Source organism: Pinus tabuliformis, chromosome X (genome assembly GCF_031772625.1).
Source record: "Pinus tabuliformis cultivar Carrire ecotype Pingquan chromosome X, CPIR1, whole genome shotgun sequence".
NCBI classification, from domain to species: Eukaryota; Viridiplantae; Streptophyta; class Pinopsida; order Pinales; family Pinaceae; genus Pinus; species Pinus tabuliformis.
The window spans coordinates 624,043,790-624,068,290 of NC_142308.1; the positions used below are offsets into that span (position 1 = coordinate 624,043,790).

A 24,501-nucleotide genomic window follows, 5' to 3' on the forward strand; every position below is an offset into this window, starting at 1 on the left:
TTATGAGTGTTATTAAACACTAAATTAATATATATTACTTTTTTATTAAAATTAAATTATATAATTTGCTTTTTTTCTATCTCAGTTACTGTAACTTAAGTTTATAGGAAATTTAAATTTTTAAACTCATAAAAATGAGTTTATTTTTTAGAGTTTTTTTACAATGAACTCAATACACAAGACACACGGTACAGTTAAAATTAAATATTATGATATAGAGAAAGTCCATTGTTCATATACTAGAAAAAACTAAGAATTTCACTAATGCAACATTTATTCCACCTATTAAGTCATTAGGTCATTTTTTAATGAGATTTCAACTTTGTAGTAATCTCAAATTGTGCAATAAAATGATACTCAAATACCTCATTAATCCAAAAACCATGAATAACACCATATTACTTGATACTTCACCAAATACTACTTAAACCTGTCATATAATTTCTATTTAAAAAATAATAAAAAATTATTGTGTGGAAAAGAGCATTCTATAACCAATATAAGAGAGGTAATTTCCTTAGTGCTCCACTAAGGTTCTACAGATGTCCCTCCTCAGATAATCAATAAAAAAACCTGTTAACTATATTTAAAAATAAAAATCAATATGCAATTAGTATTACACAACTTAGGATTATTATATTTAAAAATAAAAATCAATATGCAATTAGTATTACACAACTTAGGATTATTTGGATGTTTCAAATTAGACATTTTTGTGATTGTGTAAGACACTGGGTTTTACCACATTAAACACAAGTAAGCAAATTTTTCAATTTAATAACATCATGATCTTACATTATGATGGTTCTACTTTGAAAACTTTGAGATTTTGTAAAATGATTTGGACAAAAGAATATTAGTTATGAAACAAGGAACTTAAAAAAGATGGTTAATTGAAGGCTAATACAATCAAACTCAACCCTTTCCATATAAAATTTAAAACTATGACTTATACTTTGCCCATTCTTATGAAAAAATGATTAACTGAAGGTTAATACAATCAAACTCAAAGCTTTGCACAAAAAGAATTAAAACTAAGACTTATATTTTGCCCATTATTTTTCATTTTTACTCTAATTCAGCTATATTTAAACTAAGGGAGGGTATCTGCAATGTAGCCCTTGTTCAAACGTGGTTATTGGTTCATACTTTTCAAAATTCAATAATTAAACTAAGCGACATGGAAGGTTAGCTATCCGGCCTTGTTTGTAAGTGAGTTTAATAATAACTCAATAATAATTAATTATTATTTTGCACTATTATTTAACCAGTTCTGCTACAAAGGCTAAGGTTTAGTAAAAATTATAAATGAAGTGACTTGCAAAGTGTTGCCTAGTCTAAATGGAACAAGTGCTAAAATTAAAGGTGATGTGCTAACTACAAGTTGTAAGTAGGAATTATAAAAGGCAAAATGAGGTCAAAAGTTTCAAGCCTAGCCCATTTTTCAGTTCTAACCAGGTGGATTAGCACCAAATACAACGCAATGAAGTATTATGAACACCAGTGTTCAATTAAACCCCTGTGGCATTCTGCCTTAGTTTAGAAGGAATGGTGGATGCAGAGGGGAATCAATCGCCCATTACTATTTCTTTTCTCCCTGGGAACATTTTTGGTGTAATGGGTATGTGGAGAAACCCAATACCAAGCTAAATCAGCGCAACCCTTAGTGCCTTTTTTATTGCTTGTCCATTAATGTCAAAATTCTTATGTGAATCCGCTATCAACAGTCACACTGATGAGATTAATTCTAGCAATTGCTTTCACAATCGTATGTTTTTACTTCATAGGTATTCATTTAAATTCGTCGGATCTATCTTACATATCCTATAAGTCTGGTGTCTGGAGTTTGCAGTCATCGGAAAGACATTATAGACAGTCCTCCCTAAACTGCAAATCCCTTTTTCCTTGAACCATTTGCCATTTTGAATCAGAAGATTGTGATTGTTGTTCAGAAGATCATTCCTATGGCTGAAATCTATTGTGTTACCTTGCTGTCTGGCTTCTTGGTCTCTCCCAAAATTATAACAAATCTTTTATCTTGTTTTTAATGAATTGCCAAGTCAAACACCACACAGCACCTTGCCCCCTACAACAAGACCCGTCTGAGCTTCATAAATAAATCTTGTTCCCCAGTGATAGGCAGGAGCAAATCCTACTGGGTTCCCTTGCTGTTTGGCTGCTTGGTATCTTCCAAAACTATAACAAATTTTTCATCTTGTTTTTAATAAATTGCCAAGGAAAACACCATACAGCACCTTGACCCTACAATAAAACCCGTCTGAGTTCATAAATAAATCCTGTTCCCGAGTAATAGGCAGGAGCAAAACTTTAGAACAGTTGAGAGTACCCCTGCCCGAGAGCTAGCTTGAACGGCTGGAGTGGTGCATGAAGGTGCCAATGCACATTATGCCCCAGCATTTGCGCCTCGTGAGAGTGGGGACGCCCCAAGGAAAAACATAGGGCAATAGGAACCCAAAAACACTGTTACAATATTTGAAATGGATTTTTACCTATTCCATGTTTGGAAAGTATTTGGCTCTGTACAGAAATACAGTGAAGAGGAACGGGTAAAATAGAAAAGGAAATTGCTAAAAGAAAAGAAAACTAAAATGGCCTTGAAATAAAATGAATATTTTGGGGTTTTATGGACAGTTTAATTGGTGATTGAAGTGATATGAGATCATGTAATTAAGAGATTCAAGGTTCAATCTCTGTTGTAACCTGGTCTAAGGTCTAAGGAGAAGAAAAAAAGATAAATGATAGGCCCAGATATACAGTAGTAGTTGACAAAATCGACCCTGCATCATGCAAGTACAAGGCTGACCCTTGATTAACAAAAAAAAAATTGATTATTTTACAAGGCTGACCCTTGATTAACAAAAAAAAATTGATTATTTTTTCGACTCAATTCGAGTGCCATACTACCCGCAAATTTTCCAACTGTTGCTTTAAGATAATGCAGTAAATCGTCATAAGACCAAAGAAAATTAGAAAAATTAAAAACGCTGTAGGAGAAAATGAATATTTTGTCAAGTCAGTTCTTTAGATTCAGACGACCTGCAAATTTTCCAAATATTGTGCTGAGAATTTGAGATAATATAGTAAATCTTCATAAGACCAAAGAATGACAGAAAAACTAAAATAGCTTTGAGATGAAATGAATATTTTGTCGAGTCAATTTCATACTGTCATACTACCTGCAAATTTTCCAATCGTTGCATTAAGATAATGCAGTAAATTTTCACAAGATCTAAGAACATCACCCAGCCTTAAATGATCTGCGTCATATTCAACCGCATGTGAGCAAGCACTATAGGGCGAGCGTTGGATATTGGATAAATCACCGCTCTTTGCCTGTTTCGCGGCATGTATTTAATTGTCTCTTGTGGATCCGTTAAGTTTTGTAATATGTCTGTTTACTAATACGTGCGAAAATGGCAATCATGATTCTAACCCATGGTGTAAATTTGTGAATGGCAAAAGGATACGCTTTATAACCCATGGTGTAAATTTGTGAATGGCAAAAGGATACGCTTTATAGTACCAACTTTCCGCTTTCAGGATGGAAGAGGGTTTATAAAGGAGGCGTACTCTTATTTCACTATAGGGGAGACATACTCCTATTTCACCATGCAATTTGTGGATTTACTTCCTAAAAAGCAAGTTGTTCGTTTCTGCTGGCTGCGAATTCTTTACTTGTACCAACAAAAGTGTATGCTCCCTCAATCCGTTCGGAAAGGTGTCTGGAGTAATTTGGGCATTGACTTCCTTTTCTAAAATCCATGCAAACGCAAATAAAGACTGGATCATTTGAAGAGCACATCTAATGCAAAAGCAAAATGAAAATTGCAAAATGAAATCCTCGCCTATCTCAGTCGGTGAATCTTTCTTGAAGAAAAATCAAATAAATCAGCTTCAAGGTACACGCCATCTACTTTCTTTTTTCTATTTAGCTGCAACGCTAGACATCTTGTTTCAGGTTTTAAACCTTGGATGGGTAAATTTTTGCCTCGTCCTAGGCATTATCTGCTTCGTCTTTATTGAAAAATTGCTATTTAATAATGTGGTGTGTATCATATTGGAATTCTATCTTCGCAAATGAAAGTTTTAACTAGGACATTTGTGATCTAGCCGCCCATCAATTATTTCTCTGAGGATAATTATCTTTTCTAAACTACTCTGACGATGTGGACTGCTTGAGATACGCAATTACATCCGCCCGTTCTTCAGGGCTTTCCAGACCATGGAAGAACTTCTTAGTTCCGGGTATGTACTGCATAAGGATAAAGAAAACGAAGTCAGAACTTACGTAACCAACATGGGGCACGAACCACCCACTCAAAATAACAGAAATTAGTGAAACGAGACTCTTAAGGACCAGAGCAGTATAACAGAGAAAAAAATGTGAAATAGCAGACAGCTCAGAAACTGTGTCCTTTTTTTTGAAGACAAATCATCCATACAGCTTTCTATGTTATATAAGTACAAGCAAAAGCGAGTCATCCACCCCATCTTAAAACAGATGTCATACACCATTGGCCAAGAGTGACCTTAAAATCAAGGCTGAGTAGAGACCAAATTCCAATACACCGATAACCAGGCAAAAACTTCACAATTTGGACATATACAACATCACTCTCACCTTTAACGTGAACTCTGTAGCCTGTAAACACAGAATATGGAGGGACGTTGAATAGATGAAAAATTAAATTCTTTTGTCATAACAAAATATTCCTGGCAAATATTATCATATGGGAGATTTTGCTATTTGATAATAGTTAACAAACATTTGACTGATGTTATCAGAATAAATGCCCTGTCTTCATTTCATATATCATTTTCAATTTACGTATTTACGTGCTCAGTAGTTAAAGCCCGTCATCTGTTTCCTCCTCTGTCTGATTTAAACATTCGTTCTCAGAGACAGGTGTCCATATTGGAGCTTGAATCATTATCACTGCTTATCACTTCACTCTCCAATGAGTTTAGCCCATCCTCATCTCCTGAACCAATTTGAGCCTTCGCCCTTGAAGTCCTCTCTTCCATCATTTGCCACTTTACTATCCAACGGTTAGGGCTACCCAATGCCATTTTCCTCGAACGAAATTGCATGCTTCTCCATTTATCTTGACAATTTTACCTCTAGTCAAATTTGGCTCATACGTTTTGGACATCGTGCCAGATCACATGCATTATTTGAATGGCCAGGTTCTCTAGTACTTTGGGCGGAATTTAAATTTGGTTATTCTTAAATTACATGCTTGAATTATTTGATTCTGCTATGTCCTTAACCAGATACACATTGTCTCAACTCCACAGGTCCTCTTGTTAGAAATCACAAAGGTAGATCTACCGTGAATTCTCTAACAGCTTAAATAAGATAAAGAAGCTGAAATATAACCATGCTTTGATGATGAATACATAAAACTTCAAGAAAGTGCACAACAAAAGTAGAGCGAAATAGTATAGGTATCCCTAAGCAAAAGGAATAAACACACTTGAATGAGATGATATTACAAATGAGAGAGTTGGTATATTTATACCAACTTTATTAGGGCTAAGGAATTAGTCTCAAGGACTAATGCATTAACCTAAGATACAATAAAGTGTATTATGGGCGTAACAACCCACAACTACCTACAAGTCAGCCCATTAAGCCTCAATCACCCATACAGTAGGCTAGCATGTGACCACGAGTTAAGATTAGTCAAATTATCTCAACACCTCCCTTAAGCTGAAAAGGGCCATAAAGAGAGTTTTACATCCGTAAATTATCACATAAGATCACCATACCACGTCCCCTTCCCCCAAATAATGCTAAGTTGGCATCATCAAAAGTCATATTGCTTATAAAGGAAGTTTTCACGATTGATATTAGGAGTGATTGTGTTAAAAAGGGTCTTCGTTATGAAACTCATATTTATCAAGTAAAGGAGGGCCATTTGACATAAGGGCTAGTGATGGTGGTGACTCTGACCATTGAGAAGGCTAAGCAAGAAGAGTGGCAATAGCCCAATGGAAAAAGATGGCAAAAATGAAATAATAGGATCATCGTCTTCATCATCGTCATCATCCATCATCAACAACTTCAAGCAGAACCTATCAATATTGAACTAGATATCCTTGGAAGTAGAGGGATCACCATCAACAAAGGGCCCACCATTATGCAGCGCATCTAGAGAGGACCCATCACCATGATACACATCTCAAGTGAACTCATCACTAGAATGTTCATCAAAAGAAGACTCATCACTAGAATGTTCATTAAAAAGAAGTCTCATCACTAGGCATCATATCCTTATCAAAGGAGGTAAGGTTGGAAGAGACTTTCAAAATACAAAAGGCATCAACTAAACAAGAAGACCCATAAGTCCCCAAATACTATCTAGGAGAAGAGCTTGAAAAGGTACACATGGGTGCACCAAGAGTCAATGAAGATGTGATAAGATCCACTATAACATGCTAAGAGTCATCAACAAGCAACTTTGTTGAAGAAGAACAAGTGTGTTCCATAGAGACGTGTTATAATCACCACCAAAATCATAATTTGGAAGAAATGGGGGAAGAGATGCTAGCTAACCATGAGGTACAAGTCATCAAAGATGGCCTCATGATGCTCTGCCACAAGGTGAGCGACAGGATCATAAAGACAAAAGTAGGTACCCCACTTGAAAAGACTTGCTATAGCCAACCATAGTTTCGAAACGAGTATATTGGACATGTGATATCAAGTATACTGAGAAAAATCATCATTAAGGGTAAGGAAGTACTTGGTTCCCTCAAGAGAAGAAGTGGCCATGGGACAACAAATACCATTTTGTATTAAGTCAAGGGGTAAAGAGGCTCGTCTTCAATTGTCCTTTGGAAAGGACTCCTAGTGATGTTTATTGATCACACATCCCTCACAAACACTACTAAGAGAGTTGATATAAGGCCTTCAACAAGGCAAATATGACACATGTGCCTCAAGGATCCATAATTGGTGTGATAGAGACAAAAATTTATAATGTATTCTCATCATCTGAGTTAATCACAATTGCGATGAATTTATTCAAACTTGGACGTCGACTTCCCAACTTCTATATATGTTAAGACTCATCACAATATCTAGAGATGACGACTTTAAAGTTGTCATTGATGTCTTTAACAACCCATCTATCGAGCCAAAATTCCACCCTTTTATTGGTGAGTAATATGCTAAATAGAGAGAAAATTTTGTCCCATTCCAAGAATGTGGAGAACATCTTTGTACTAAGTATTATCAATTTGAACAATATAGCAACAAGAGAGTGCCATAGTTGAGTCATCACCAATACTTACATGTTGACCTTTATGGTGATCACTATAATCACCATAATCACCTTTATTGGTGTGTTCCATTCCAAGAGCATGGATAACATCTTTGTACTGAACATTATTGATTTGAACAATACAACATAAGAGAGTGCGAGAGTTGAGTTATCACTAATAGTTACCTACTCACCTTTATGGTGATTACTATGATCACAAAGGTGTCAACGGTTAGCCATGTGTCTAGTAACCTCAAAATATGTAATTCAATATTGAGTAGAAATGGAGGATGAAAGAGCAATGTGCATAACCACATGAGCAAAATCACAAACCTTGTCTTTGAAGACATCATCATCTCTAGCTAGTGTTTTAAAAACCGATCAACTTGGATTTGGACTCAACTAAGTCAACCCCAAATGGTATCGGCTCAACCATTTACAGTTCAAAGACCAAATTGATATTAAACCAATGCCCTAATTCTAACAATACCCTTTTCTTAATTGGTTAAACCCTAAACTTGGTAAAACATATTTTGCCTAGTATTCTAGCACACAAAACATATTTGTTATTTTCATTAATGATACCTAACAATATTAATGTTAAAGATTTGTTGGGTAGAGGGGTGATTTATGCAAAGTGAATTTTAAAGAAAGATGCTACAGGAGACAAGGATGGAGCGATCAATCATAGACTATGTTTCCTCATAAGGGGAGTGAACACCTTATGTTGTTGGGGGTGAGCACAATGACCTCCTCACCCATACTACCAGGAAACACGGCCGATCCACCATTGAGTAAGACATTTTCATACAAGTCCATGATTCCTACATCACTCTTCAAGATATAAGTAGTCTTATGGGTGCCCAACACCTTAATTGTGATGAGAGGGGTAGGTAATAATAGACATCTTTATGTCAATTGCAGATTTCGAACATCCAATAAATATGGAGTAAAATCAACAATTGATTTCTATCCATGCCTATTAAATGTCCAGATCTATAATTAACTTTGACTTTGTTGTGTGCTCATTAAATATTTACATTTCATATTTAAATATATAATTAAAATAAAAGCAAAAGACAATAACGTATCTAATTTTCTCTTAAGTATAACTTGACCCAATTAAAATAAACTCAAAAGACAATAACATATACTTGACCCCTTTTAAAATAAACTCAAAAGACAATAACACATCTAATTTTCTCTTAAGAATAACTTGACCCCAAATAAATATATATATATTTATAAATAGATATGAATTTCAATTTTTTAACCAAAATTAGTAAGTGTTGAAAAGGCTTTAGATTTTAAAGGAAATCAAAACATGTTCAGCGTAAGAAAAACTGCCATGGAATCAGAATAAATAGATTATTAACTAAATAGTTCTCTCCACCATTGACAAATGGAAAGATATTTAAAGCAATTAAATAAGTCCTCAAGTCGTTGTGGGTATTTCATGCATTTAATAGTACAAAACAATTGCATAAAAACCATGCTGCACGATTCATGTGAAAATTTACATATGTAAATAAAAGTCTTGATCTATGACACGGCAAATCTCATCGGTCACTAAATTTGAAGAATTATGAATAAAAGGACCCACTGAAGAATTATGAATAAAAGGACCCACTCTTGTTACCGGTCACTAGATGCTCAAATTATTGGAAAAAAAATAATATGGAAATTGAAATTAATTTAGATTAAAACATAAATAAAGTAGATTTAATAAGTATATGTATATAGTGTATTAGATTTTTAATTTTATATTTTATATTTTTGTTAAGTAAAGTTGATTTTATAAGTATATGTATGTAGTGTATTAGATTTTTAACTAAATAATTTTATATTTTATATTTTTGTTAATTTGATTTGGTAGTAGTAAATTTTATTGAGCATTTATTTAGTTTCATGTCAATACAATATTTATTGGAATTTTCTTGAAGCTATTTCAACTAATTTGCTAGTGGTTAATATCTTTGGATATTTGACTAGTTTAATGTCAAAATGTATTGGAATTTGGAATTTTTATGAGGTTATCTTTATGAGTTTACTAAAGACAGCTTTTACATGTTTATCAGTTAATATTGGCACATTGTGATGAGGCTGAGGGATAGACATCCCCTTTAGCATGGTTCCCTCAAATGATCATTGATAGGAGTGTTTAAATGTCTCAACACTTACCAAGTCACAAGTTCATGTTAGTATTGGCTTGTGGGTTGTCAATATTAGCTACACCCAATTTTACTTGTCACACACACACACCTCCTCCATATTGGGTTGTAGAGTGTTTCTCAGCTCAATTGTGGCAAATTGGAAAATCTCAAAAATGTATGATGTTTTACAATCCCAGAGACATTTATGAGATTTTCCTATTTGAATTGAGTCAAGAAATGCTCTACAACTCAATATGGTGAAGATGTAGGCTTCATAAAATGAAACATTACATCAAAAACAATAAAAATAAAACATAATGTCAACTTAATTAAAAAAGTAATAAAATAATAAAAATAATTAAGCAATTCAATTCAATTTGTTATATTTTATTTTTATTAATATAAATAATAAACATTTTTTTCAATCAAAAAAAATCATAATATGCATATTACATTAAAATAAAATTAAATAATAATGTTTCATATTCATAACCATGATATTTCAAAACTTCATATTTAAATTTAATTAAAAAAAAAAAAAAAAAAAGAAGAAGAAAACCTTAATTCTCTCTATATATAATAAATGAGAATTATAAAAACATGTCACAGAAAAACCTCAAATCCATATATATATATATTAACTATATCTATTATCAAGGTTTAAAAAAAAAAAATTATAGACCATTCTTCAAATTTTGCACAAAAATAAGTTTGTATCTTTGAGAGATTTGATCATTCTCAGTGTTTGGTATATCTCGAGTTAGAATAGATCTATAATAGTCATAATCTAACCAAACAAGTTCCATCCAAATAATATTTTTTTATTGATGAAATGCTATGAAACCGGATTCGTCCCCCTACCCTCTCATGTCCTGAATCGAGCGAATCGGACACAATTTGGTCAGATTCGTGTCCTTCCAGTTGTGTCCAATCGGGACACGAATCCCGAAAAATACACTTCCCTGCGATGTTAAAAGGTCGATTTGGCCATTCTATTTACACATTAACCTTTCTTCTTGGTTGTGGGTTTGTTGTGGGTGTGTGAGAGCAAAGAGCAGAGACTATGGGAGCATTTTCTAGGAGATTCAAGCAACAATAAATATATTTTCTCTATGTTTTTTACATTTTTATTACAGCAATTTGCATGTGCATTTCTTTTACAAATTTGTGCATTTTTATTTTATTTTTTACATCATTCGTTACTTAATCAAGGGCAGCAGGGAAGAGGCAAAGGAAGGGGAAGAATGTCCCCCTTGGAGATGCCCCTCATGTTCCAATTTCATCAAGGTCTATTGCAAGTGGGGCTGAAATAGTAGCTTCAAATGTTGAGGGTTACAAAATCCTTAAGATAACAAATATCCCTTGTTGAAATATGTCACAAGAGAGCAGGGGACAGGCAACAAGATGAAGGGAGGAGTCAATGTTGCTTGGAAATGCAGTTATTGCAAAACTAATTTCATGAGCACATATTTCCGTGTGAAAACTCATTTGTTGTCTTTACCAAGTTGTGGAATTGCATCTTGTACAAAAGTGCATTTAGCAAAGAGAAAATAAATGGAAAGAGAGGTCAATGTTGGTATGGAAAATGTGGCTACAAAATCTAAAAAAAAACAAAAATGATGACCCCCTTCCATTCTTGAGGAAAAGCAGCAACAAATTCCCATTTGAGAGTTCTGGTGGGGGACAAGCAGCAAAAAGAAAAGCAATTGCACTTGGTGCAATGGACAAAATTTTTCAGAAAAAAACGGGAAGAGCTTGATTTCACCATTGCCTTTTCTTTCTATTAGAATTTCATATCCTTTAATGTTGCACACTCACCTCTATTTATTGAGATGTGTCGAGCTCTAACTCAAGGGGCTCCATCAACGTATATGCCTCTTAGGACATAGAAGCTTAGAACCACATGGTTGACGAATGCAAAAAAAGAGGTGGACAAAATGCTTGAGCCTATTAAAGCAGCATGGCCAAGATTTGGGTTAGCACTGTTTCTGATGGATGGACAGATCCAACACGGCATCCACTTATCAACTTCATGGTGTCTTCCTTGAATGGTCCATTTTTTTTTAAATCAGTGGATGCACTTGGACAATACAAGGATGCACAATATATGGGTGAGTTGTTTATTAAAGTTATTGAAGATATAGGTGTTGATTCTTGTGTGCAAATCATTACAGATAATGCACCTATTTGCAAGGTTGTTGTCATGATTGTGGAAACTAAATATCCACAAGTTTTGCATTGTCCATTCATTGAACTTAGCACTTAATCTATTGCTTCTAATGTGATTTGGATTGGAAGCATTACTGAGGATGCACGGCATATCTACAACTTTGTACAAAATCATACAAATGCCCTCACTATCTACAAGGAGTACACCAATCTATCATTGTTGAAGATTGCAGATACATGATTTGCCTCAATCTATCATTGTTGAAGATTGTGGATACACGATTTGCCTCTTCATTCATCATGTTGAAGAAGTTGAGGGATGTCAAGACCACTCTTGGGGCCATGGTTATTTCAAATTTTTGGTCTTTTTGGAGAAAGACAAATCAAGCAACCTCAAAAAGAGTTAAGGACACAGTGTTAGATGATGCTTGGTGAGAGAGGGTAGATCGACTTATTAAGATCATGGACCCTATCAATTCTTTACTTCGATTTGCAAATACAAACCAACACATCCTAGGAGAGGTTTATGAGGGATGGGATTCCATGATTGAGTCTGTGAGGAGCATTATTTTACAAAGTGAGTGCCTCGAGTATGAGACATCATCAAAGGCTTTCTTCACCACCATACATTATATTCTTGTCAGTAGATGGGACAAGAATTCCACACCTTTACATTGTTTGGCTCACTCATTGAACCCAAAATACAACAGCCATGACTAGTTGAATGGTAGACCTTCCCGCAAATTCCCTTTTCACATGGATGGTGAGATCTCACAGGGGAGGAAAGATGCATTTAGGCAGGGATTTTTCAGGATAGAGCATCCCTTGATGAGGTCGAGGATGCCTTTGCAGAGTTTTCTACCGGCACTGATCGATTTGCAGGATATTATGTGATTAGAGACAGGGGACTAAGAAGCCCTATTCTTGGTAGGAAATTCATGGGGCAACAAGCCCTCCTCTACATCAGTTAGCCATTAGGCTCCTCTCTTAGGTGACTTCATCCTCTTGTTGCAAGAGAAATTGGAGCACATATGGGAATTTGTATAGTGTCAAGAAGAGCAGGCTTGAGCAGTCCAAGGCCGAGACAATGGTGTATGTGCATAGCAACCTTTGTCTTATTTAGAGGTAGGGGGATGAGCGGTTGAAGAGAAAAATAAAGATGTGGGATGTCTTTCTTGATGATATGGGTACGGACAACAGTGTTGAGTTGGCAATGGCCAACTTGGATCTCAATGAGTCAGTGCTAGAGCCTGTCACATTTGATGATGGAGATACTATAAAGGGGTCATCCTCCACACCAGCAAATGCAGAGATTGTTGATTTCTATAGCATTGGATGTGCTCTAACCTCGAGATTTTACAGAGAGGCTAAGACACATCCATTCTCCAAGACCCAGAATCATTCGGGAAAATTCCACCTAGAGATGGTTTACCTAAAATAATTAATCATTTTTAATGTATTCCTAAGTCTAAACTTAAGAAATGTGATTAATTAAAGGGTATTAATTAAATCTGGTGTGAATCTAAATAAAGACAAGGATCAACTCCCAATTAATCTTAGCCTTTGATTATGTTTTAATCTTGGTCGTTGGTGCTCCAACGAGAGATTATAAGAAGGAGATTGATGGGCACTTGGAGAACACATCGAAATAGTGAGATCTAGAGATCGAATTTCTCAAGAGTAGCAGTGTTGAGTTGTCAGAGAGAGATCGGGTGATCTTCTTGCAGTGAGGGGTAGGGATAGTAGACCGGAGGAGACTTTTCTAGTTCCGATGAGTGCAAGGCAGAGAAGGCATCAAGAGGTTCAAAGAGGCAGCGCAGTGTTTCAGAGGGAGTCCACAATTTTGTTGGGAGCAACGAGATCTAGTGCCAGAAACCGGGGTGTGAGACCGGAGGGCCAGAGAGTCGAGTTCCAGTGAGCAAATCGATTAGCCGAAAGGGTGACGCCGTCACTGCATGAGCCAACGCAGAGGCAACGTGGGGCTAGCTATCTAGATCCTAGATCAAAGTCGGATCGCTAATGACAGTGTGAGAATATTTCCCACTACATCTTTGCCAGTTTATTCTCTATATCAGATTGTCAATTTGGACATCTAAAGATTTGTGCTCAGATTACTACTGCATAATAATTAAAACCTTCAACTGTTGCACCGGTTTTCCCACATTGAGTTTTTCCAGGGACATTTGTCCAAAAACAACAATGTATTTGTGTGTGTGTTTATTTCCCCTATGCAGTATTTTGTTTCCACAGTATTTTATGTTGTGAAGGTTGCAGTAGATTTTATTTCGATGTTTACTGTGTAACACTGTAAATAACTTGATTCAAAAATTAGCAAGTATGAGAAATTTAATCAGTTGCTACAGTAGGGAATTGGATCACCGATTTTTCACATGGTATCAAAGCACAGATCGTAAGGCGAAGAGCTCAGAGCAGAAGAGGAGGAGGTTCGAATTTCTGCATAGGCAACAATTAGAAACCCCAGGGGCAGCGTATTTCCTTGGCCAGAAGGGTCAGTTTTTCGTGGAAATTTTACTTCTCTGAGTGAGTCGACAGAGAATAAAAATTTTCAGATTGAAGAGTCCCATAGGTAGAGGGAGTAGTAGCAGTTTCTTTGCAGAGCAAATCTTCCCCTGGGACACAGATTTTGCAGCAGTTTGCTAAGTGCAAATAGCGTCGGGAGGAAAGAAAAACACACACAGAGGGAATTCTTTCCTCAGGGGACTTCTGGCCAAGAAGTTCGAATTTTCCTAACAGAGCAACAGTAGTTGTGTACAGAGTTTCTCACTCCATAAGGGAGTGCGAATAGCTAGGCAATGCTACGTAGAGGAGAAGAGGAGTTCGACATTTTCAGAGAGATGGCATCAACTGGGTTGAGAGATCAATATCGGTTGGATGGAGCCTCCAACTATGTGATCTTGAAGGTTAGAATTTCTTGCCTTCTAAATGAACATGATCTCAATACTTATATCGATTATGTGGTAGTTATACCCGTAGATGCAGATCCGCTTAAGACATACAAGAAGGAGATGGCGAAATCTAAGAGGTTGATTCTCGATGGGGTTCGAGATCACGTGGTATCTCACATAGCTAGCAAAGATATTGTCCGACAAATGTGGGAGGCACTAGATACGTTGTACGAAGGATCTTCTGAGCAGCGGAAGATGTATCTTGAGGAGACGCTGAGATGCAAGAGGATGTAAAAAAGGGAGCGTATAGGCTCTTTCCTTACTAGGCTTCAGGATGTACGGGATCAATTGTCTTCAGTAGGGTCAACGCCCTAGTCTAACGATTAGCTCTGAACAGTGTTTCCAAAGAATGGCAAGTTTTCATCCAAAGTATCATGAGTAGAGAAAAGCTGCCAGATTGGGAATGTATGTGGGTTGATCTGCAGCAGGAGGAGATGAGGCGAGATCTAGTGAAGAGCACCATCAGTGATGGTAGCAACAGTAGTGGGACAAAGCAAGTAAAGGAAGAGGAAGATGTGGCCCTCGCATTTAAGGGGCAGCAAGAGCAGCGCAGGAGGAAGAAGGACATTTCCAAGGTGAAATGCTTCAGATGTGGTGAGCTTGGCCACCACATCACTCAATGTCCTCTCAGAAAAAAGGGCAAAGAGGAGTAGCGGGATCAGCAGGCTCCCTCCGTTGAGATCAATAGGTTGTCCTCCAGACTGGAGGAAGAGTTTGCCATGATCACCGAGTTACCTCCAGTGGTGAGGTGGGGTGATTTACTTTTGTAGCCACAGAGAGCTACAAGTTGGGCAAGATTCTCGAGGAGGTCCACCTCGTGAATCAATACCTTGCTATGGAGCCCATAGCACGTAGTAGCAGGATGGATTAGTGGGAGTTGATGCAATCGAGTGCCAAAGTGACAGATGCAATAGCTAGTAGTGGTCAGCGACTGGGCAGCGCAGAGCAGAGTCAACAGCAGCACAAAATCTAGCAGCAGTCAAAACTCGAGTGACAAATGCATCATACTGACCACCGTTGGTTCAGTATTTTGGATGTTTTTCGATTGCAGTTGCAGCAGCAGCAGTGGGAGAGGGTTGCAGTGCAGATGCAATGTTGGCAGCAGTTCAGCAGAGTTAGCAACAACATGGATGTAGCGATCAAAGTTGCGCAGTAGTTGATGGATAGCAGAGCCAAACATCAGCAGCACAGCAGGAGATGGTGCGGAGACAAAGTGATGCTTCAATGGGTTGAAACACTAGAGCACATTCCTCGCAAAGATGGAGTTTTGATTTCTGTAGCATCAGATGTGTTATAGCCTCAAGATTTTGCAGAGAGGCTAAGACACATGCATTCTCCAAGACCCAAAAATCGTTTGGGAAAATTCCACCTACAGATAGTTTAATTGTAATAATTAATCATTTTTAATGTATTCCTAAGTCTAAACTCAAGAAATGTGATTAGTTAAAGGGTATTAATTAAATCTGGTGTGAATCTTCTAGATAAAGACGAAGATCAACTCCCAATTAATTTTAACCCTTGATTATGTTTTAATCTTGGTCGTTGGTGCTCCAATGAGAGATTATAAGGAGGAGTTTGATGGGCACTTGGAAAACACATCATGATAGTGAGATATAGAGATCGAATTTCTCAAGAGTAGCAGCGCTGAGTTGCCAAAGAGCGATCGAGTGATCTTCTTGCGGTGAGGGCAAGGATAGTTGACCGGAGGGGACTTTTCCAGTTCCGGTGGGTGCAAAGGCAAAGAAGGCATCGAGAGGTTCAGAGAGGCAACGTAGAGCCAGGAAAAGGCGGCGCAGTGTTTCAGAGGGAGTCCGCAATTTTGCTAGGAGCAGTCAAGATCTAGTATAAAAAGTTGGGGTGTGAGACCAGAGGGAAAGAGAGTCGAGTTCCAATCAGCAAATCAATCAGCTAGAAGGGTGATGCAACTCCTAGAAGTTGTGATGCAATGACTGTGTGAGCCCACACAGAGACTGCGCAAAGGCAACGTGTGGCTAGCCATCTAGAGCCTGGATCAGAGTCGGATCGCCAGTGACATTGTGAGAATATTTCTCACTACCTCTTTGTCAGTTTATTCTCTGTATCAGATTGCCAGTTTGGGCATCTAAATATTTGTACTCGGATTACTACTGCATAATAATTAAAACCCTCAATTGCTGCACCGATTTTCCCACATTGGGTTTTTCCGAGGACGTTTGTCCAAAAACAACAATGTGTTTCTGTGTGTGTTTATTTCTCTTGTGCAATATTTTGTTTCCATAGTATTTTATGTTGTGAACGTTGTAGTAGATTTTATTTCGATGTTTGCTGTGTAACAACGTAAATAACTTGATTCATAAATTAATAAGTAGGAGAAATTTAATCAATTATTGTAGTAGGGAATCAAGTCACCGATTTTTCACAGAGATGACTTTGATACAAAGGAGGAGCATGCAGCAGAGGAGAGCAATCATGACCATGATGATGAGTATAGTGATGTTGATTTTGATGATGAGAATTGATGACTCATGAGCTACCTACTGCCTTGAGGCTTGTAGACTTGTAGTTGTTTTGTATTGCTATTTCTATTTGCCATTGGCATTGTACTACCTATGTAACACATTTTGATTTTGATGACTTAATGAGAAAACTAGAATATCTTGTCTTTCTCCTATTGGATCATTGATGAATTGAATATGTGTTATCATTTATCATTTATATCACAAATGTATTTGTATGCATAATGTTACTTTGTAAAACTTACATCTAGATGAAGATCTATGTTTGAATCAATGAATTTATATCATGAATGAGAATTTATGTAAGAAATATCTAATTTTTAATATATATATATAGTATCTTGTTATGCGTCCGACACTCAAATTCCTGTGTCCTTTGTGTCCCGTGTCAAGTGACTTAGATGAAAAGATATTTTTAATAAAAATAGATATATTATTAACCTATCACAACTAAATTATTACACAAAGATATTTTTAATAAAAATAGATATATTATTAACCTATCACAACTAAATTATTACACAAGTCTAACTTGTGTAATAGTGTGTAATTACATCAATCCGAAATTATTTGGTAAAATGTGAAATATATAATAATAAATAAATAAAAAATAATATTTAATTAAAATGAAAAATAAAAATATTTCATATATAAAAAAACTAATACAAAAAATAGAATTATATAGAAATAAAACTAATATTTTACTAAAGCCCCAAGGGTTAGCTCAGTTGGTCAAAAATCGTGCCTCGCCATTGGGAGGTCACAGGGTCGATTCTACCCGAAGCCCTTGGGGTTAGGTCTTGCTAGTAGGCCGAAGGGCGATTAGCCCAGATTTTCCCATGGACGTAACGACCACTCACTGACCAGGGTGTTCGTGAACCACAATGTAAAAAAAAATTAATAATAATATTATTTTACTATAATATTATGAAACATAAAAAAAATGGTTTCTTAAGTTAAAATAATAAAATTATAAATAAACTTTTTGAAAATCCAAAAAAAATATATATATATATATAATAAAATATTATTTATTAATACATTTAAATTCAATAAAAATATCATGGAATGTCAGATGGTTTGAACAGGTAACTTAAAATAATCAAAATCCTAAATGAGCTCCTCGAAAATCCATATTCAAATTAAGATATGTTTTAAGTGTTTTAGAACTAATTGGCTTGAAAACTTCAAGGAGATTGTAAATCCATTGCACCAATTTACAACTTTACACAGATGTAATTTGAATAAAAACATATCAAGTTACCCTCGTATCATGTGAAATATTGAAAAAATATAGCGCGTTAAATTTAGTTAAGTGCTTCTCACACACCCCTAATAGCCTTTGCTTAAATTTTGATTTATATTTATAACCCACCAGCGAAATCATCAACCACAGTAAACATATTAACATGAATCAACCATAAGGATGCTTTGCGCCAAACGAATATTTTGTTTGTGGGTGCAAAAAGGAAAGATTAAAATATACTCGAGAAACAAACCTTCCCATCCAGTCTCCAACCATTTTTGAAACAGTGAATATTAAATATGACAGCGTAGGCTATCACCCAAGATCCGAAGAGATTGAAAAAGAGATACTTGAGAAAACCACCTGTAGAATTCAAACTTGAAAGGAACTTGAAAGGAAGAACCCCAAACCTCCATGGATATACATCGAAAACAGAATTACCCATTATCAATAGCCTTTTACCATGGATATATCCTTAACCCTCTCTCCCCACAAAAAAAACCCAGGCACTTCAAAGCTAAGAATAACAGAAAAGCTAAAATGGCTTTCGGATGAAATAAATCTTTTCATCAACTGAATTTCATACCATCATCCTACCTGCAAATTTTGCAATCGTTGCACTGAGATAATGCAGCATATCTTCACAAGACCAAAGAGCATTACCTAGCCTTAAATGATCTGCGCTATATTTAACAGCATGTAAGCCCATGGTACATGGTCTAAATGTGTATAGGCAAAAGGGCACACTTTATTGTCTCAACTCTCAGGAGTGGGGAGGGTTTATATGAGAGGCAGACTGTTATTTCAAAATTCACCATGCGCATTCATTTCCTAAATGGCAAGTTGTTCATTTCGGCTGGCTACAAAATTCTTTACTTGAACTAACAACAGTGTACGCTCCCTCAATCTCTCTCTCTCTATTTTTGTTTGGAAAGATATATGGAGAGTAACTTACGCATTGACTTCCTTCTCTCTAATTCACGCTAAGGCAAATAAAAAACTGATAATTTGAAGATTACATCCTTACAAAAGGAAATAAACATTGCATAACGAAATCCACATCTATCTCGGTCGGTGAATCTTTCTTGAAGAAAAATCAAATGTATCAACTTCAAGTTACACGCCATCTACATTTTTTTCTATTTAGCTGCAACGCCAGACATCTTGTTTCAGATTTTAAACCTTGGATGGGAAAAATTTTGCCTCGTCCTAGGCATTATCTGTCTCATCTTTATTAAAAAATTGTTATTTAATAATGTGGTGATGTGTCGTCTCGAAATTCTATCCTCGCAAATAAAAATTTTAGCTAGGATATTCTAATCTAGCAGCCAACAATTATCTCTGAGGATAATTCTCCTCTAAACTACCCTGACGATGTGGATTGCTTGAGATACGCAATTAGATCCGCCCGTTCTTTAGGCTTCTTCAGACCAGGAAATACCATCTTGGTTCCAGGTATGTACTGCACATGAAAAAAAAAAGCATTAAAGTCAGAACTTACATAACCAACATGGGGCACGAAGCACCCACTTAAAAAGGCTTGCACTCAAAATAATAGAAATTACTGAAACAAGATCCCAAGGACCCAAACAATATATCAAAAAAAACAAAAAAAGCAGAACGTGAAATAGCACACATAAGAAACAGTGTCCTATTAAAAAACAAATCTTTCATACAGCTTTGTATGTATTAAAATTACAAGAAAAAGCGAGTCATCCACCCCTTCTCAAAACAGATGTCATACACTATTGGCCAAGAATGACCTTAAAATCAAGGTCAAGCAGAGAGACCAAATTCCAATACACACACAATCAAGGGATTACCAGATTCATCCACCCCTTCTCAAAACAAATGTCATACACTATTGGCCAAGCAGAGAGACCAAATTCCAATACACACAAATTCAAGGGATTACCAGAAGGTGTTGGACAGGAAATCCTAGCAACACAGTTTTAAGGATTGTAATTGTAAAAATAAAAATAGGTGATGGAAGATAGAAGATCAGTGCCTAAGCCTGCTTATATATATTAATATATGTGTGTGAGAGAGAAAGGAGGAGGTATGGAATCAAAGAGCAAAACAATTGGAAAGAAATGGAAATGGATGCAGGTACTAGGAACCAAGGGAAGCAAACATGTGTCCCTTAGACCTCCAACGCTAGCATCCTTCAATCTTCAAATATGGTATAAGCTAAGTCACCTGACCGGGGATTCAGGATTCATAGGATTCGGGATTCGTAATACGGACACGTTGACCCCCCAGAACAGGGCACGTAGGATTCGTTATATATTATTTTATTAAAAAAAAATATATATATATATATATATTTTAAAATATATATATATATATATATATATATATATATATATATATTTAAAATATATATATATATATATATATATATTAAAAATTAGATATTTCTTACACAAATTTTAATTAATGATACAAATTTATTGATTTCAAACATAGATCTTCATCTATAGCATGCATAGTACATACAAAATTCAAATACATATCAGTGGTCACATAAATCATGATTCATAATTCATAACTGAAAGACAACTTACAACTACAAGATAGTAAGATGAACACATTGACCATTGTAGTTTTCTCATTAAGTCATCAAATCAAAATGTGTTACATAGGTACTGCTGGTGCAATATAGAAAATATAAAACAACTACAGGTATACAAGCCTCAAGGCATCAATCCTCAGAATCAGCATCAATGTCCTCATCATCATGGTCCCCACTGCTCTCCTCTGCATCCTCCTCCTCCCCTGTATCCATAGTCGCCTCTGCATCTACTGTTGTAGAGGATGACCCCTCTAAGTCATCAAATCTAACAGGCTCTAGCACTGGGTCACTGAGATCCATGTTGGCCAATGCCAACTCAACACTGGTGTCCAGACCCATATCATCAGGAAAAACATCCCACACCTTTGTCTTTCCCCTCAACCACTCTTCCCTCTCCCTGTAAATAAGACGAAGGTTGGTGTGCACATACACCATTGTCTCTGCCCTAGACTGCTCAAGCCTGCTCTTCTTCACACTATACAAATTCCCATATGTGCTCCAATTCCTCTCGCAACAAGAGGATGATGTCACCTGAGAGAGGAGCCTCATGGCTAACTGCTGAAGAGGAGGGCTTGTTGCCCCATGATTTGCCCACCAAGAATATGGCTTCTTAGCCCCCCTATCTCTAATCACATCATAACCTCCAAATCGACCACTGCGAGTGGAAAACTCTGCAAAGGCATCCTCCACCTCATCAAGCAATGCACTATCATAAAAAATCCGCCTGAATGCCTCTTTCCTCCCCTGTGAGATTTCACCATCCATGTGAGGAGGGAATCTGCGAGAAGGTCCACCATTCAGCCACTCATGGCTATAGTATTTGGGGTTCAATGAGTGAGTCAAACAATGTAAAGGTGTACAATTCTTGTCCCATCTGCTGACAAAAATATTCTATATAGTATCACAGAAGGCCTCTGGTGATGTCCCATACTCGGGGCACTCACTCTGTAGAATAATGCTCCTCACAGACTCAATCATGGAATCCCATCCCTCATAAACCTCTCCTAGGATGGGTTTGTCTATATCTGCAAATCGAAGCAAAGAAATGATAGGGTCCATGATCCGAATAATTAGATCTACCCTCTCCCACCAAGCATCATCTAGCACTGTGTCCTTCACTCTTTTAGAGGCTACTTGATCTGTCTTTCTCCAAAAAGACAAAAACTCAGAAATAACCATGGACCCAAGAGCGGTCTTGACCTCCGTCAACCTCTTCAACATCATGAATGAAGAGGCAAACCGTGTATCAGCAATCTTCAACAATGATAGATTGGTGTACTCCTTGTAGATAGTGAAGGCATTTGTATGATTTTGCACAAAGTTACGGATATGTCTTGCATCCTCAATAATGCTTCCAATCCAAAGCACATCAGAAGCAATGGATTTCAGTGCTAAGTTCAATGAATGGACAATGCAAGGTGTCCAAAACACTTGTGGATATTTAGCTTCCACAAGTATGCCAGCAACCTTGCAAACAGATGCATTATCTGTAATGATTTGCACACAAGAATCAACACCTACATCTTTAATAACTTTAATAAATAACTCACCAATAAATTGTGCATCCTTGTATTCTCCAAGTGTATCCACTGCTTTCATGAAAACTGGACCAGTCAAGGAAGACACCATGAAGTTGATGATTGGGTGTCGTGCTGGATCTGTCCATCCATCAGAAACAATGCTAACTCCAGATGTTGGCCATGATGCTACAATAGGCTCAAGCATTTTTTTGCACCTCTTTTTTTGCCTTCGTCAACAATGTGGTACTCAGCTTCTCTGACCCATGAGGCACATACCCTGCTGGAGCCCCTTGAGTTAGAACTCGGCACATCTCAATAAATAGAGGTGAACGTGCAACATTAAATGATATGAAGTTTTGATAGAAGAAGAAGGCAATGGTGAGATCAAGCTCTTCCCATCTCTCTTTTTGGAAAATCTTGTCCATTGGACCAAGTGCAATTGCTCTTCTTTTTGTTGCTTGTCTCCCAATAGAAGTAGAACTCTCAAATGGAAATTTGGTGGTGGTTTTCCTCAAAAATGGAAGGGGGTCTTCATTCTTAGGTTTTCTTGATTTTGAAGCCACATTTTCCATACCAACAGTGGACTCATTTTCCAATTATTTTCTCTTTTGTAAAGAAACAGCTTTACAAGCTCCAATCCCACAACCTGGTAAAGCCAACAAATGTGCTTTCACACAGAAATATATGCTTTTGAAAGCAATGTGACAAAAGTTGCATTTCCATTGCACATTGCCTCCTCCCTTCCCCTTGGTGCTTGTCCCATCCTCTCTTGTGACATATTTCCACAATGGATATTTATTAATGTTGTCTCTAGGTCCTCCTCTTCCATCAACATTACTTGCAGCAGACTCTGATGATATTGAGGGAGGAGGGGCATCTCCAATGGAGACATTCTTGCCCTTCCTTTGCCCCCTAACTGTTGCCTTTGATTGAGCCATGAATATTGTAAAAGAAATGAACAAAACATGCACAAATTTGTAAACAAAAAATCATATACAAACCACTATAATAGAATAAGAAATGAAAAAAAATGGAGCTGAAATGCACTTACCTAGTGCTTGAATCTCCTTGCCGAATGCTCCACTCCCTTAGCTCCTTGCTCCAAACCCTTCTCTCCTTGCAAACAACTCAAATAGTGCAACCCAAATGATAAACAGCGTGAATGAAATAAAGAAATGCAGCCTTTTTTAACCCCGCGACAATCGCTTTTCTGGGACACGAATCCTGGAATCGTGACACGTTGGCAAAAATAGAGATTCGTTTAGGATTCGACGAATCCTAATAGGATTTGAAGAATCCAAGTTTAGGATTCATTTTTTTGGGCGAATCGTACCAGACACGCAGGATTCCGATTCGCAAGGCTATATGGACGAATCCGGTTACTTAGGGTATAAGAGAGAACTTAACCAAGGTCAGTTCAAAAAGTGCTTGACGAAAGGTTCAAAGAGGATTGGAGCGGATGTAGCTTCAAGGATTAGATCAGACTAACCAATGTACCCTAGAGGCTTGGTCCAACCACCTTGCAATTTAAAAGATAAATGAGGGAGGGAACTTAACCAAGGTCACCTCAAAAGAACTTGATGAAAAACTTGGTCAGGGGAATAAAGAGATAAAAATACCAACAAAACTATGGTGAATATAAATAAACCTCTTTCCATCAACAAAACACAAGATTGGAAGAAGATAATTTACATTTATTCGCCCATATCATCAAAAATCACCAATAATTATCAGTGAAAAGCAGTCTATCAATGTCAGCAAAGCCTTCTGAGAAGATATACCAAAATCCATCAGGAAAATAGAACCATCCATTTCAACAAAACCTTTCAAAAGATCATTCTACTTATTCCTCCATAGCCAAATTTAGGAATCAAGAGAAAATTTCAGAAATTTCAGACCTCCTAAGGGATTTCCCCTCAAATTCAACCATTCCAAAATGAAAGGAAGTGCACCTCTATTTATAGAGATGGTGCTCAACTGCCCTCACATTAAAATAATAATTTTCTAAGCTAAAATCCCTATTTTAGCCTACAGAGGGGCAAAAGGGCCCTATTCAATAATAAATTAATCCAAATTACATCAAATGTG

General features: G+C 36.6%; 1 protein-coding gene across 2 annotated transcripts in view; it reads right to left on the reverse strand.

Annotated features, from left to right (window-relative positions):
• Nucleotides 1–3,806: 3,806 nt before the first annotated feature.
• The window catches only part of LOC149141555 (cytochrome c-like), a 49,661-nt gene continuing 28,966 nt past the window's right edge, over nt 3,807–24,501 (reverse strand). Inside the window, exon 3 of one of the 2 annotated variants that reach the window (XM_089447832.1) lies at nt 3,807–4,273. In XM_089447832.1, the coding sequence (XP_089303958.1) occupies nt 4,175–4,273 (99 nt within the window). In that variant the 3' untranslated portion in view covers nt 3,807–4,174. Of the gene's footprint in view, nt 4,274–19,311; nt 19,781–24,501 lie in introns of those variants that run through there. The other variant, XM_089447831.1, reaches the window with a different exon arrangement.